This window comes from Coregonus lavaretus (assembly GCF_964263955.1).
Source record: "Coregonus lavaretus genome assembly, chromosome: 30".
Taxonomy (NCBI): domain Eukaryota; kingdom Metazoa; phylum Chordata; class Actinopteri; order Salmoniformes; family Salmonidae; genus Coregonus; species Coregonus lavaretus.
The window spans coordinates 14853883-14869753 of record NC_140017.1 but is presented as its reverse complement, the minus strand read 5'-3'; the positions used below and the strand labels follow the sequence as shown (position 1 = coordinate 14869753).

At 44.0% G+C, this 15871-nt stretch overlaps 1 protein-coding gene across 1 annotated transcript; it reads right to left on the bottom strand.

Annotated features, from left to right (window-relative positions):
* Positions 1–470: 470 nt before the first annotated feature.
* LOC311105402 (F-box only protein 46-like) lies at positions 471–11056 on the bottom strand. Its single transcript, XM_084147548.1, has 2 exons — positions 10728–11056; positions 471–3971 (listed from the first exon to the last, which is right to left on the bottom strand). Exon 2 carries the CDS (start codon positions 3853–3855, stop codon positions 1795–1797), a length of 2061 nt encoding a protein of 686 aa, XP_084003674.1. The 5' UTR covers positions 3856–3971; positions 10728–11056; the 3' UTR covers positions 471–1794.
* Positions 11057–15871: the final 4815 nt, after the last annotated feature.

The following is a 15871-nucleotide window of genomic DNA, read 5'->3' as shown; positions in this document are numbered from 1 at the left end:
TGTCATAACTTTCACATACCTTTTGTTAGTGAACACATTACTCAATGTACAAACACGCACACATCTATTCATGAAAAATATAGTCCTGTGTAGCACTTTCTTGTCCCTTTCTTGTAATACGATCATTATAAAAATGCAATTCAAGTTATGAAATTGGGTTTGACAACCAATAAACTACACTACTTTGCTAAATCTGTACATTAGCATATACATCTCTCCCCTCTAGTGGCCATATGATGCCATTGCATATATCAAGTGTCACTGTCTTGCTTCAACTTGAGTCATGTGGAAGACAAATCATTTCTAATCTATAAATAAGCAAAATTAAATCAATATAACCAATATTTCAATGTTATCAATAGATTTTCAATTAGGCCTACACTGTAGCATCTTCTCTATCAAAATATAAATCAAGTTACCAACACAAGTCATCATGCAGAAAGAAACGTGTCAGGTGTCATATATTCCAGTTTTAATCATTTCTGTTTATTTGAGAAGCACATATTCCCATTAGCATTGTACATCTGAAACCTACAGTGGTCTCCCATACCCAGTCAGAGGGGTCAAGTGAACAAAGTTTTCTATACTGTATTTGTCAAGGTTTTGCAGATTTGGGGAGTGTGAGCGGGACCAGTGGGGTTAAGGCTGGAAGCTGGTGTAGAGAGTTCTATGGTCCGTGTTTCTTTTCACCCGCATTGAAGCAAACAACGGCTTTGGCAAAGACTGCCCTCTGCCGACTAGCAGGGAGTTGGGACTGGGGGTTAGTGGTAGTGGGGAGGGGCTAAAAAAATAGAGAGGAAGTGAAGGGAGGTAGAACATAGTCCTCAAAAAACAGGAAAGAACAGCAAACATTCACTTACACACCAAAAAACAAAAATTGCTAAACAAGCAGTCAAAACCTTTGTACAAAGTGACATCAAATTGCCTTCTCTTGCCCCCACACTGTTAAGAGTCTCATTCATTAAAGTCCCAGTGCAGTCAAAAACGTGATTTTCCTGTGTTTTATATACATTTTCGCACTGAGGTTGGAATTATACTGTGCAATTGTGAAAATGCAAGATAATGTCCTTTTAGTGTAAGAGCTGTTTGAAAACACAGCCTGAAATTTCAGCCTGTTTTGGTGGGATGGATTTTTGGCCTGCCTGGTGTCATCACCAGGCAGTAAATTAGTTAATAGACCAATAAGAAACAAAGAGTTCAAAACCTCTCTGCCAACAACAGCTAGTTTTCAGTATTCCCCTCCCCAATCAGACCAGTCCTAGCAAAAATTCATGCTTGAGAAATTGCTCTTTGCTAAGATGTTATTTGTTTTTCTTTTTGATCACAATCACAGTAAGGTACTTAATTGTTACCCAGAAATGATTTGATATTGACATAAAAACAGCTGCATTCGACCTTTAAACTTTCACAGACTCCCTCTGTGAGCCAGCCAGTTAGTCCTCAGTGGCTGGCCCTCTGGGCAGTAAGGTTGGGGTCAGCTCCAGTACTGACAGCATAGCTAGGACTTGACTGTCACTTGACCAATAGGCAGAAATGTTGAGCATCAGGCCCCATGCAGCACCATACCATACCACCAGCATGAGCCCACTCATCAGGAGTCCAGTTTTCACATGTACTAACAACCGAGCAGGAAGCTAGTCGACTGCTAAGAACTCAGAACAAGGTGATAGCGAGCAGAGAGAGAGAGAGCTGACAACACAGGAGAGGACCCCAACCCTGGTCTTTAGTGTGCCACCAAGGGGCAATGGGGTCTAGAGGGAGTAAGAGGGGTGCTGGGACCCAGGGCGGGCCCCTTTACCTCCCGTCCTCCCTCTTAGCGCGGGTCTGCACCAGCTCACAGGGCTGCAGTACCCAGTTGTTGTCATGCAGCCCCACGCGGCAGCCCGGTGTGTCCTTGTCCGTGCGCCGGCAGCACATCCAATAGGAGCGTCCATAAGGCAGGTCGTGGTGGTAAGGTTTGGGGTGCCAGCGGCAGAGCGACACGTCGCCCCGTTCGTACTGCCGCTTGCACTGCTTGCAGGGGTCGTCGCGGTACAGCGGGTCCTGGTTCCAGCGCGAGTCGGTGGCGGGCACACCGTACGTCTCAATCAGAACCTTGAAGTCGTAGCAGGTGCACTTGAGGGCGGCCAGCGAGCGGGTGGGCAGGTAGCTGAAGATGTTGACCATGATGTGGTCGGGCAGCAGCAGCATGTATTGACGAGGCTCCAGCAGCCGCTGGATCTGGAAGCGGATCTCCAGGAAGTCGTGAGAGACATGGCGGTAGAGACGGCACAGGGAGGGGTCAGAGCAGTCCTCCACGCCGGCCAGGGGGGAGTCCGGCCGGTCAGCAGCATCCCCAGCAGGACCGTTGTTATTGGCGCAGTCCAAAGAGCACATTCCACTGCTGCTGCCGGTGCCACTGTCCTCGTCAGACCCTCTCTGGGGCTGCAGGAAGAACAGCTGGCCTGGAGGGGGGTCCTCTGAGCCGTCGGCAGGGCTGGCCCCACTGGGTATGGCGAAACACACAGTCTCCTCTTGCACATTCTCTGTGCTGTCCTTGCCATAGAACACACACTGGTCCACAGCACCCGTGACCACCACCTCCACATGGAAGCCAGTCACCCTCTCCCGGGCAACAGGCTTCTTCTCCCCAGAGCCAAGCTCCTGGCTGGGGTCGGGGCTGCTGGAGGCTGGCCGGTCCGTATGGCCCTCCCCATGGGGGTCAGCTTTTGGAGAGCCGGCCAGCAGGAGGCTGGGGTCCCGTGACGAGGGGCTGACCAGCTGGTAGAGATCACAGGTGATCTTCTCTTTGGCCCGGGCCCCCGCCTGCCCCCCTCCTCCCCCACAGCTCATGAACATGCAGCGGGGCCGGCCTGCGGGCTCCGACTGCGAGCGAGGATCCAGGCTGGACACCCGGAAGGCAATCCTCACTTCACCTCGGCCGTGGGTGGGCCCAGCGCTGCCAGAGTCCCCGCTCCGCTCCCTCTCCCTGGGGGAGTCCAGGCCCGAAGCGGGCCTCAGTGTGTTCTCCAGGAGCTGATGCTGGGACTCAAAGTGGGCTACAGCCTGAGCCACACGCCGCGACTCCTGCTCCTCCTCCTCCTCCTCCTCCTCCTCCAGGGCATCATTTGAGGGGTGCGGGGGGTCAGGGCTCTCTGACAGGAATACCATGGGGCTGGGGTCGGAGACTGTGCCCCGCAGGAGTGTGTGCTCGGGGTGTTCTGGGGCCGTCTGTCCCTGGGCCACCATGCCCTGCAGGGCCATGGCTGTACGCTGCTCCACCAGGGCCACCATCTCAGCCACGGACAGCAGGTCAGTCTCACTCACGCCGGGGACGTCCTCTGGGGTGGAGGCCTCTGGGGGCGGGGGGGCGGGGATAACGTTGGTCTGGGCCCGGGCGGGGGGGTCATAGGAGGAGCAGCGGCGCCTACGCTTGGCCTTAGTGCAGTCCGTGGCCCAGTTCCCTTTCACCTTTATGGCACTGGGTCGAGACAGGCCCACCCCACTGAACTGGTGGGCCACGAAGAAGGCAATCTTCTCCTTGGTGTTGCCCGGCTTGATGACGTACCAGGTGTCCAGCAGCACCCTTCCATCCTCCATCTGAGTGGCGCCGGGAGGGGTGGAAGGGGCATGTGGTGCTGAGGCTGGGTCGGTGTCTGGAGGAGTGTTCTCGGAACCGGCATCCTCCTCCTCCTCCTCCTGGCCATCCACGCCTCCTCCGGCCTCCAGCAACGTGCACCCTGCAGTGTCAGCCTTGCAGAGGGAGGGGGTTGCCCCACATCCCCCCGTACCCGTGCTTCGGGGCTTGTTCTGGGAGTAGGTGCCAAAGGGGCGTGGGCACCACAGTCGGATGTGGGAGAAGGTGTCTCTGTCCATCACGGGCCGAAGGGAAGCATATCGGCGGAGTCTAGGCTGGGCATCTGCTGTGCACCACGCCACTCATTCTCTTTGTGCCAACCAGCAGGCACCGCCACGGGAAGAGGGCATACAATCTGTAGGGAGAAAGAGAGGAGTTAGAAAGCAGTATTTCAACATTCAACATCATTATAGGTCATCTAGCTGGGGGAGACAAAACATGAGTAATGTCATTTCATCAAATGTAATTACATTACAAATCTCCTAAAAATGTTAGGGACAATTTCTTCCCATGCATTCTACATGTACCTAAGTCACCTAGTCTAATTCTGTGACATGCTGATTCAGAAGCAACCACTATGGAAGGGTGTGAGAGATTCACTGGATCAAATATTTCACCTTCTAGCCGTTCTTTACAGCAAAAGCACAGCAAATTAAAGGAAAATCAGCTTCTAGCTTCTTGGCAGTTCAGAAACCAAGTCGCAGTGCCCAAGGAAGTGGACTCATGCTTTCAGACAGCCTCAACACCTAAACTCAATTAGTCAAGTCTCTCACCTTGAAGGCTTTCAATCTAATTAAAGGCTTCCATTTCAGGGCCTTGTGTCTGGGGCAGATGAAGGGAGGAATAAAGGAGAGGATTAAGGGAGGTATAAAACGGCAAATGGATTCCCATCCCGACGCTTCAAAGAGGACCTGCCTAATAGGAGTCGAGGAAGAACAAGGAAGGCATATGCCTAGCCTATTTTTAGAAGGGGAGAGTAGTGGAATGGATGTTGCCTGCCAGGCAGAGTCTAAAGGACCTTGGCTGCGGCCTGCAGGAAAACCGTTTACCCAGGGTGCCCGTGCCATTTCATGTTACCCTGCCAAAAATGTGGCACTGGGTGCTTAAGAGGAACAAGTGGCACAAGACTGTTTCAACAAGACCTTTAGACCTCTATGTTTATAAATGTGTCAGTTTTTCATATTATGTTTTTGATGTATTTATGCAGGGCTCATCTGTAAAGAGACCCTAGTCTCAGTACGACTTCCCTGTCAAAAAACAAGTACATATACACATATATATATATATACACACACACACACACACACACACATATATATTTAACATCTCGTAAAAAAGACTGAACAAGCCCCACTCTTTCCATCCCGTGATACCAAACAAGTTGAGCCAGACAGCACTACCCTGAGGTGACTCTTACCAGCCAAACTTAGGCCTATATCTGCTTGTAGCCAGTTGAAAGCATGACAATGTGAAATGTCTATCTTCGGCTGAAGAGGAATGTCTCCACTGACTAGTCTGCTACCCAGGCTGTTTGTGTGCGTGCGTCAGAGGCCAGAACTACTCCTGGGTTGGTTAAGGGCTTTATAATCACACAGCTCCAGCTAAGAGCCTGCAGATTACTCCCTGTATGAAGTACATCCCAGGGCCACCACCCCACTTTGTTTTTATCCCCCCCCATAAAAAGATTGGATGGCGTAACAGGAACAGTGAGTGTCAGTCCGTTTGTCCATCGTTGTGACAAACACTGGCACTTCCTGAAGCAGAGTGAGATAGAGGCAGTGAGTGGCAGCCAGTGAATGATTCATTTGGCTCCAGTCAGATTCCCTCTCTATTGACCAGTATCTATTATTCAGAGCCACCAACAGTGCTTCAGAAGATGGAGAGATGGAGGGGGGCAGCAGTCGCGCTACCAGTCACCCAGAGGCTGCAGTCAGTGGCTATAATCAATCCTGTAGTCATCGCTGTCAATAAATAGGCTATCCCACGGCATCCCCTGCAATGTAATTAGTAAGTAAGGCAGCTGTAAATGTAAAAATGCTACAATGGTAATAAACGGCCTGCAGTATGCAGTTCTAGGTTCTTATGAGTGGCCTATAGGCTAGCTATTCTACACTTGTCTCCATACCAGCTGAAACAAAGTTGAACTCTGCAGGGAGACACCATCAAATACAAACAGTATGTTTAAAGACATCTATACTGGCTTAATAACAAGTAATACAGGTAATGAGTAATAGCGGTGAACGAAATATGAGGACATGAGACTAGTAGACCCTTTATTGTATCAGAGTGATATTCATGGACCAAAACATGGCCCGGACGTCGCCGAAAATCTGTATCTTCATTCCCTGACAGCTGATAAAACCTCTGCAATGATAATGCAGTTTTTTCTCATTTGAAACAATTCCTGCAAATTAAGGCTGGTTTTAAGCTTTTTGCATAATCCTCCAAATCCTGTCCATGCCAAGCAGCAGTACAGAAGTCGCTGAGTGCCGTGCCAGAGGCTCGTCTCTCACTGGCTCCCCAAGTTGTCCGACCACTGAACTACACACACCAATGCAGGAGGATTCATTCCTCCATCATATGACCTCGCTCAAACAATCCAGAGGCTTTCTGTTGGAGCATATTCAGCAGGCTCAACGTCGTAACAGAAGGCTCCAGATTTAACAGGGAATGTATAGAAACAAAACGCGGTTGTCTATTTGCCACATGACAGCCACAGAATAAATTTCAATTCTAAAACTTGCGTTTCTATCTGGAACATTCCGAAACATTGCGGCCACTAAAATATCAACATTAGAATAGTCTCAGGCATTGAAGGAATGTTTAGCACTACACCATTCCTATTCTATCACAGAGAAAATATAATATTGAGAAGAAACAGCTGATGCATACTAAGCAGGGAAGGACCTTTCATACTAAAAAACGGTTAAACAAAAATCCTAATTCCAGGCTCTCCTCAGATAATTCAGACAGGCCCCTCGTTCACCTCTAGCGATATACTCCCCTCTCCCTTTCAGAGGCTTTGAGAATGGTGGACTATGCAGGGAGGTGATAAATTACTCCAGCCACTGGCCCTCGCCTTGGCTGCGCCTGCAGGGACAATACAGCAGTAGCCCGGGCAGCAGGTGAGGCTGATGATGCTCTTCTACAAGAATAATGGACCCCACACATCCCCGATAAAATGAACCCAGATTGTCTTTGTCATGAGAGGGTCAGGCAAACAAGCTGGCTATAGAAGTGTTTGGTCTGTCAGCTGTGCTTCTCTGGCAGTGAACAGCACTGCGCTGAACTGCAATGGATGTCTATGCACTCCTTTTAAACTATAGCTCTTCATCAGGTTGTTTCTTTCCACCATTTGGCTTCAACCAAAAGAGTTCCACATCAACCCCCTTACTCAAATAGTCTTGGTTGTAAGGGCCAGGACAGTGGTCGCCAAAATGGTGAATTGTTGTTTATCTGTAAACATTGCAAACCCTATCAATACAAAACTGATACAGGCTATTCTGAGAGGATATTAGGCTGACCCAAGCAGGCACATCAATGGATGAGCCCTGGAATTTAACGATTGAATATAGACCTACATGTGAAGATTAATCATGAAGAAGCCCAAAGCTTTATGTTTCAATGCCCCGTTGCTCCACTATTCCCATACTTCTGATTCTAGTACCAAAGATCAAAATGTATAGGCCTAGTTCTCAGCTGAATAACAGATACCAGCTCACCAACAACATGTGCTTTTCCTGTAGTTCGATTACTTCTTTCGTCTTTGAGAAAAGAGAGCATTTCAATGTAAAAGGACCCTTGAGCATCAACAAGTTCATAGGATCACGTTAAATCTGGTGTCTAATGAAAGCTAGGAGTCTATATTTAAGAAATTAAGCCATATATAAATGTTCTATCCTAAGGCTTCGATTTCTATTCAAACATATGGAAAAGGGGATTTAGAAAACATCTACCAGAAAACGTCTTAAAAAGGTATTAGAAATACATCAAAACACAATAATGTTGATGTGAAGACCCCTGCCAGCTAATATCAACATTTATATTTAGTTTTGGAGGAATTATTTGCCTTGTGTACGTTTAAGAAACATTGCACTGTGCCTTAATTCCGTTACCAAAAACCCACATATCTTTAAGATATTTTCCAAAATCTCTCCCTCATGAGGGAGGATAATGAAAGCTCACAAAAGTAACAAGTAAAGGTATACCTACATATTAGTTAGTGATTTTACTAATATCTATTTGGTTATGAATTATTAAGTGATTAAAACACAAAATTATTTTACCAAATTGGTAACATAATTTCCCAAAACATCTCTAAGGGAATTACTGCAATTGAATTTGCTACAATGGGAAATTATAGTAGTCACAAACCACTGTTGGGTCACCTGCTAGTCCTCCCTTCCACAACTCATAATGGTTTTCTTTCTCTTTCTGTCATCTGATGGTCAAAGCAAGTGTGAAAACAACCTGGACAACACCTCTCCCTCTCTTCCTCCAGTTAACGTCACCTCTCCCTCTCTTCCTCCAGTTAATGTCACCTCTCCCTCTCTTCCTCCAGTTAACGTCACCTCTCCCGGCTACTTACTGACAACTATCCATGAGCCCCTGCTCTTTTCATTTACTGTAATCAGCTTCCTTACCCACTGAGCACCGACCGACACCGGACATCGAAAAGTATTAGACATTTGGTCAGTCCCCCCTGGCCTTGATTTCAACATCTACAGATGTTGATTTTTTGTCCGGTCCAGACCGGCCTTGATTTGGCCCAAACAGTCGTCCATGATTGGTTCAGATTTGGTTCAGTACAGACTGTTTCACAAGTCTGGAGAGCACAGTACAGTACAGTAAAAAAAAAAGGATTAAAGTATAGTTCAGTACAGCACAGTAGAATAGACTTCAGTACAGTACACAGTAAAGCACACTAGAGTTGCGTACACTAATGTACTGTACTCTATTGAACTACACTGAGTATACAAAACATTAAGAATACCTGCTCTTTCCATGACAGACTCGACCAGGTGAAAGCTATGATCCCTTATTGATGTCACTTGTTAAATCCACCAATCAGTGTAGATTAAGGGGAGGAGATAGGTTAAAGAAGGATTTTTAAGCTTTGAGACAATTGAGACATGGATTGTGTGTGTGCCATTCAGAGGATGAATGGGCAAGACAAAATATTGTCTTTGAACGGGGTATGAAGTAGGTGCCAGGAGCACCGGTTTGTGTCAAGAACTACAACGCTGCTGGGTTTTTCACGTTAAACAGTTTCTCGTGTGTATCAGGAATGGTCCACCACCCAAAGGACATACAGCCAACTTGACACAACTGTGGGAAACATTGGTATCAACATGGGCCAGCATCCCTGTGGAACGCTTTTGACACCTTGAAGAGTCCATGTCCCGACGAATTGAGGCTGTTCTGAGGGGAAAAGGGGAAACAGACGTCTATGACTGGTTCAAATTTGGTCCAGTCCAAACTAAATTGGTCTTTTTTTTTTTTTGTCATTTAGCAAACGCTCTTATCCAGAGCGACTTACAGTTAGTGAGTGCATACATTATTATTATTATTATAATATATATATTTTTTCATACTGGCCCCCCGTGGGAAACGAACCCACAACCCTGGCGTTGCAAACGCCATGCTCTACCAACTGAGCTACATCCCTACCGGCCATTCCCTCCCCTACCCTGGACGACACTGGGCCAATTGTGCGCCGCCCCATGGGTCTCCCGGTCACGGCCGGCTACGACAGAGCCTGGATTCGAACCAGGATCTCTAGTGGCACAGCTAGCACTGCGATGCAGTGCCTTAGACCACTGCGCCACTCGGGAGGCGGAGCTCATTAAAATAGCCAGTGTGTAGAATAATACCCAAATATGCAGAGGTCTATACTGCACATTTCTACATTTGTGTGCCTATTTAGGATAAAACACCTTAATATCCATAATGATGCATTTATTTCAGTGTAGTACAGATCAGGGACCCATGATTCAATAATTTTACCGCAATTCTGTTACCAGCTGTAAATCCACTTCACATATTTGTAGTTCAATAACCAATATAGATTTTTCAAAGTCAAGGTGTCATAGCTGACACCCCATTGTTTCTGCAGATATCTTCGAATCTTAATTCAGAGAAGATATTTACCAGAGTGTTTGGAAAACGTGGTCACCTAGCCAATGCTAAATCAAGAAGCTGAAAATCAAACAAACAAAACAGAGAAACGTTACTGCACTGAGGAAGTACTCTAGCTAGCTATAAACAAAGCACCATCAGAATTGAGGGGAACATTTCCATTAGGTTGTAACTTACAGGTGGTCAACATGGGTAATCATGATTAGCCAAGGACTAATTATTGACATGCCCCTGGTGTTTATTCAGTCGTCTAACACTGATCAACCAAACAGTCAGTTGAAATGACCAAAAATATCATAAAAATGTAACAATAATTGCGCAATCTAGCTAGCTAGGACGAAAGATTTAGAAATCCAGCCTGTGGTTTAACCAGATGGTTTAGTTATTCTTATAACTAACGTTATAACGTTAACCCCCTAGGACCTTAATAAGCCAAATTGGTTAACTAGCTAACTAATGTTAGCTTACATTAGGTTAATTATCTGCTAATCACTTATGCTAACTAGCAACTATCTGATGTGCAGGCCCCAAAGAAGTAAACACTAACGTTAGCTAGGTAGCTATCAAAACTAGCTAATTAGGTACAGTAACGTTAGCTAACCAACTTCATTTCCTAGCTGCTAGTTAGCTTAACGTTACCAAGTTATCTAAATTAGCTAGCCAGCTAACGTTAGGTTAGTTAGCGCGTTATAGCCCAAGACGCCAACAACAATCTCGTTGATACATTGTTACAAACACTCGCTAAGGCGCGGCTAACTGATAGGTACCACATATCGGTCTTCGAAGTAAAAATTAAAACGAGTTAGCCAACTACGTTAAGGCTTATCGTGTAACGTGTGCTGGCTAGGCTAACGCGTTAGTTAGCCAAACAAAATTGCAATGGAACCCATAGTGTGTTGCTGGCTAACGACGTTGAAATGCAGCTAAGCTTTGCTAACGTAAAGTGCAATTGTTCATGTTTTCGTCATTTTACCTGTAGATCCGCAAGCTCTTGACCTGCAACAGTGCCAATGACAGCACTAGTAAGTTCCCCCCGTCGTAGGACCGTTTTCCTCTCAACAACCGACCGAGGAATCAGATTGAGCAATGATGGAGGTGCAGGTGACTCGGGTTATCTTTTTTTTTTTTTTACGTGTCCACGGACGTAACGGCTATATAACTGGCTGCATAGTACTTTCTAATATAAACCTAACGTTAACATTGAAGCATACTTTCAGTTTTTCGATTATACACAAACTATCTGTACTGATCCTAAGCCTGTTTCATACGCTTCCTCGTTCATCTGGCTATCTTTTTAGAACTGACACAGGCTGGCCTTTACGGTCTGTTCTCTGACCAACCAAAATAATCAGAGTCAGAACATCGGTGGAGAGGAAGGCCATCTTGTTGATAGGCAGCTGCACAAGGCCCACAGCCAATAGCAAGGCAGAGTCGATGGTGTGTCCATATATGGCATATATGGCCCCACTCACCCCCCCCTCTTAGCTCTCCACCCCTCCCAGCTCTCACTCCTCCCCTCCCCATCTCTCTCTCTCTCAATTCAATTTCAATTTAAGGGCTTTATTGGCATGGGAAACGTATGTTAACATTTAAAAAAATGAATTGAAAATAAACATTTTTGCTAAAAGTATTATTATATTATTGATCGATTGACTATGACTTTTCAGATCACCCAGTAGTGCTATCTGCAGGGTCAGCTCCATGCAAATATTGCAATCCTTCAACCATTCCTGGACCGGTGTCCAGAATACAAGCTACAAATGGACAGTACCAAAACAAATGATCTAATGATTCTGTCTCTTGACAGCCAAATCTGCAGAGCTGGGAAGATTGTATCCCCCATACAAATAACATTCTATTGGTAGCAAGAATTTTATATAATAATTTAAATTGAAAAATTCTAAGTTTTGAATCCGGCGTCGTTTTGCGTATCAGTTCATAAACACTATGCCATGGAATCGGTACGTCAAAAATCTCTTCCCAACTATTTTGCAATCTATATGGGATGGCTGTCAATCTTTTGGTCCTTAACTGGTAAACTTTTTTATTTATCACAATTTTCTTTAACCAATTATGTTCTTTAATGCAAGGCCGACAGACAAGTTCCTTACTTTCTCCCCCTTCCACTTTCCTCTTCCACTTTTGCGGTAATGCTGCATTTGGTTGTAATTTTGGGTAGAGCAGACATTTCCATATGTTTTTGTTAGCTGCATGTGCGACATAACTCCACCATTCCTACCTATAATATTTTTTTTACGAAGATTATAACTTTTTAAAACATTTTCTCAAAAAAGAACGTTTTTTTATCAATTAGTATATTTCAGTTTAACCACAATATTTGTTGCAATATTTGTTCTGTCATTTCTGGAGGATGACATTGAAATTGTAACCAACTTCCTATGGCTTGTTTTAGAAATAGTGATATTTGGGAGATGATTTCCTTTTCAAATACCTGAAAGTGAGGGGTTGTAATCTGAATAAAGGGAAAAAGTCCCTTCTTGAACATTGTCTCACCCAATCTTACTAGTTTGCTAGAGAACCAGTTCGGATTTAAGTATAATTTTTGTATGACTGAAGCTTTTAGTGATTGGTCTAATACTTTAATATTTAATAATTTCTGTCCTCCTAATTCATATTAATTATATAAATAGGGCCGTTTAATTTTGTCTGGCTTGCTGTTCCAAATAAAATGGAATATTTTTTTCTCATATAATTTTAAAAACTGTTCGCTAGGCGTAGGCAAGACCATAAGCAAATAGGTAAACTGGGATAATACTAAAGAGTTAATCAGGGTGATTTTTCCACAAATTTACAGGTATTTACCTTTCCATGGTAGCAACCCAATTTATAAATGATTGTCCAAAATTGAAATGCTCCAGGCATTTATATATAAACCCCAGTTGTACTTTATCAAATGCCTTTTCGAAGTCTGCTATGAATAGTAGGCCTGGTTTCCCAGATTTTTCATAGTGTTCTATTGTTTCCAGTACTTGCCTTATATTATCTCCAATGTATCGCCCATGTAAAAAACCTGTCTGATTAGAATGAATAATGTCCGACAATACCTTTTTAATTCTACGCGCTATACATTTTGCTAGAATTTATGCATCACAACACTGAAGTGTAAGGGGCCGCCAATTTTTAAAATGGACTGGATCTTTATATTTTCCACTTGTATCCTGTTTCATGTAATAATGAAATCAGACCTTCTTCTTGAGTGTCTGATAATCTACCACCAACGTACTGTGTGTTAACATTGCCAAAGCAAGTGAAGTAGATAGTAAACAAAACTCTCTCTCTCTCTCAATTCAATTAAAAGAGCTTTATTGGCTTAGAGCAGCTAATACAGTCCAGCAGAGGGCCAGACGGAACTTCCGAGTGTTGGGCTCCGTGCATGAGTGTGCACTCACACAATCATGCACACACACACACACACACAAACACACACACTCGGAACCATGCATGTAAATACACATAAACTGAACATTAAACCTTTTATTTATCTTATTTGTAGTAAATGTATTGTTGTTATGGCTAGTTATTATTATTGTGTAATTACCATCTTACCATGTAATTTCTTTATAAATGCCTGGACAATTGTGTACATTTAAAATAAGTGCTCCCAGACCCCCTTACACATATAGTTACAGTTGCACACAGTAATGTCAAAATATAAATTATTCTCATTAAAGCTGCAATATGTACCTTTTTGGGCGACCTGACCAAATTCACATAGAAATTTTTGTTATAGATCTGTCATTCTCATTGAAAGCAAGTCTAAGAAGCGGTAGATCTGTTCTATGTGCGCTCTTTCAATGCTTCTTTCGTTTTTGCTTATTTTACGTTCTGTTTTGTACACCAGCTTCAAACAGCTGAAAATACAATATTTTTGGTTATGGAAAATATATTTCACAGCGATTTAGATGGTACAATAATTCTCTACACAATAACTGCTTGTTTTGTCACATAAACTAAAATTAAGCAAACTATTAGAATTTGAGTAACCAGGAAATGGCGGAGTGATTTCTGCATACTGCATCTAATACTTTTCAAATGGCTTTATGGTCACCACCACACCACAGTGTACAAAGTTTGCATACAGTGTGGGAAAAAAGTATTTGATCCCCTGCTGATTTTATACGTTTGCCCACTGACAAAGAAATGATCAGTCTATAATTTTAATGGTAGGTTTATTTGAACAGTGAGAGACAGAATAACAACAAAAAAATCCAGAAAAACGCATGTCCAAAATGTTATAAATTGATTTGCATTTTAATGAGGGAAATAAGTATTTGACCCCCTCTCAATCAGAAAGATTGCTGGCTCCCAGGTGTCTTTTGTACAGGTAACGAGCTGAGATTAGGAGCACACTCTTAAAGTGGAGTGCTCCTAATCTCAGCTTGTTACCTGTATAAAAGACACCTGTCCACAGAAGCAATCAATCAATCAGATTCCAAACTCTCCACCATGGCCAATACCAAAGAGCTCTTCAAGGATGTCAGGGACAAGATTGTAGACCTACACAAGGCTGGAATGGGCTACAAGACCATCGCCAAGCAGCTTGGCAAGAAGGTGACAACAGTTGGTGCGATTATTCGCAAATGGAAGAAACACAAAATAACTGTCAATCTCCCTCGGCCTGGGGCTCCATGCAAGATCTCACCTCGTGGAGTTGCAATGATCATGAGAACGGTGAGGAATCAGCCCAGAACTACACGGGAGGATCTTGTCAATGATCTCAAGGCAGCTGGGACCATAGTCACCAAGAAAACAGTTGGTAACACACTACGCCATGAAGGACTGAAATCCTGCAGTGCCCGCAAGGTCCCCCTGCTCAAGAAAGCACATATACAGGCCTGTCTGAAGTTTGCCAATGAACATCTGAATGATTCAGATGAGAACTGGATGAAAGTGTCAGATGAGACCAATATCGAGCTCTTTGGCATCAACTCAACTCGCCGTGTTTGGAGGAGGAGGAATGCTGCCTATGACCCCAAGAACACCATCCCCACCGTCAAACATGGAGGTGGAAACATGCTTTGGGGGTGTTTTTCTGCTAAGGGGACAGGACAACTTCACAGCATCAAAGGGACGATGGACAGGGCCATGTCCCATTAAATATTGGGTGAGAACCTCCTTCCCTCAGCCAGGGCATTGAAAATGGGTCGTGGATGGGTATTCCAGCATGAAAATGACCCAAAATACACGGCCAAGGCAACAAAGGAGTGGCTCAAGAAGAAGCACATTAAGGTCCTGGAGTGGTCTAGCCAGTCTCCAGACCTTAATCCCATAGAGAATCTGTGGAGGGAGCTGAAGGTTTGAGTTGCCAAACGTCAGCCTCGAAACCTTAATGACTTGGAGAAGATCTGCAAAGAGGAGTGGGACAAAATCCCTCCTGAGATGTGTGTAAACCTGGTGGCCAACTACAAGAAACGTCTGACCTCTGTGATTGCCAACAAGGGTTTTGCCACCAAGTACTAAGTCATGTTTTACAGAGGGGTCAAATACTTATTTCCCTCATTAAAATGCAAATCAATTTATAACATTTTTGACATGCGTTTTTCTGGATTTTTTTGTTGTTATTCTGTCTGTCACTGTTCAAATAAACCTACCATTAAAATTATAGACTGATCATGTCTTTGTCAGTGGGCAAACGTACAAAATCAGCATGGGATCAAATACTTAATTTCCTCACATATATATTTTTTTAACTATCTATGATTTTGTAACATTATTGTCATGTTTTTTCATTGCACAAACATGGCCCAATGTAGGCAACAAAGGAGCACAGCTGTTGGAGCATGCCAGGTTTGTAGCAGGCAGTCAAAAGCTAAGCTATGTAATCATGGCATTGGGTTGTTCAATGACAGCCATGTATTTGTTTAAAATCTATCACTTGATGGTTTCCATTTCAGAGAGACAAATAATCATGTTTTTTTTGGTACAAAATGCTATATATCTGCCTCACTCTCAGGGAAGTAGTACTGCTAGATTTTGGGTTTTACACAGTCAAATGTAACAAATAACTACATTTTTTATAAAGAACTGTACAAATGATACATGTGACCACAATATTTACAAAAATGTTTAACAAATATAATTAAATACAGTAATATG

Excerpts from the sequence above, each read along its gene's own strand:
- LOC311105402 (XM_084147548.1), bottom strand. The coding sequence starts at position 3,855 with ATGGACAGAGACACCTTCTCCCACATCCGACTGTGGTGCCCACGCCCC.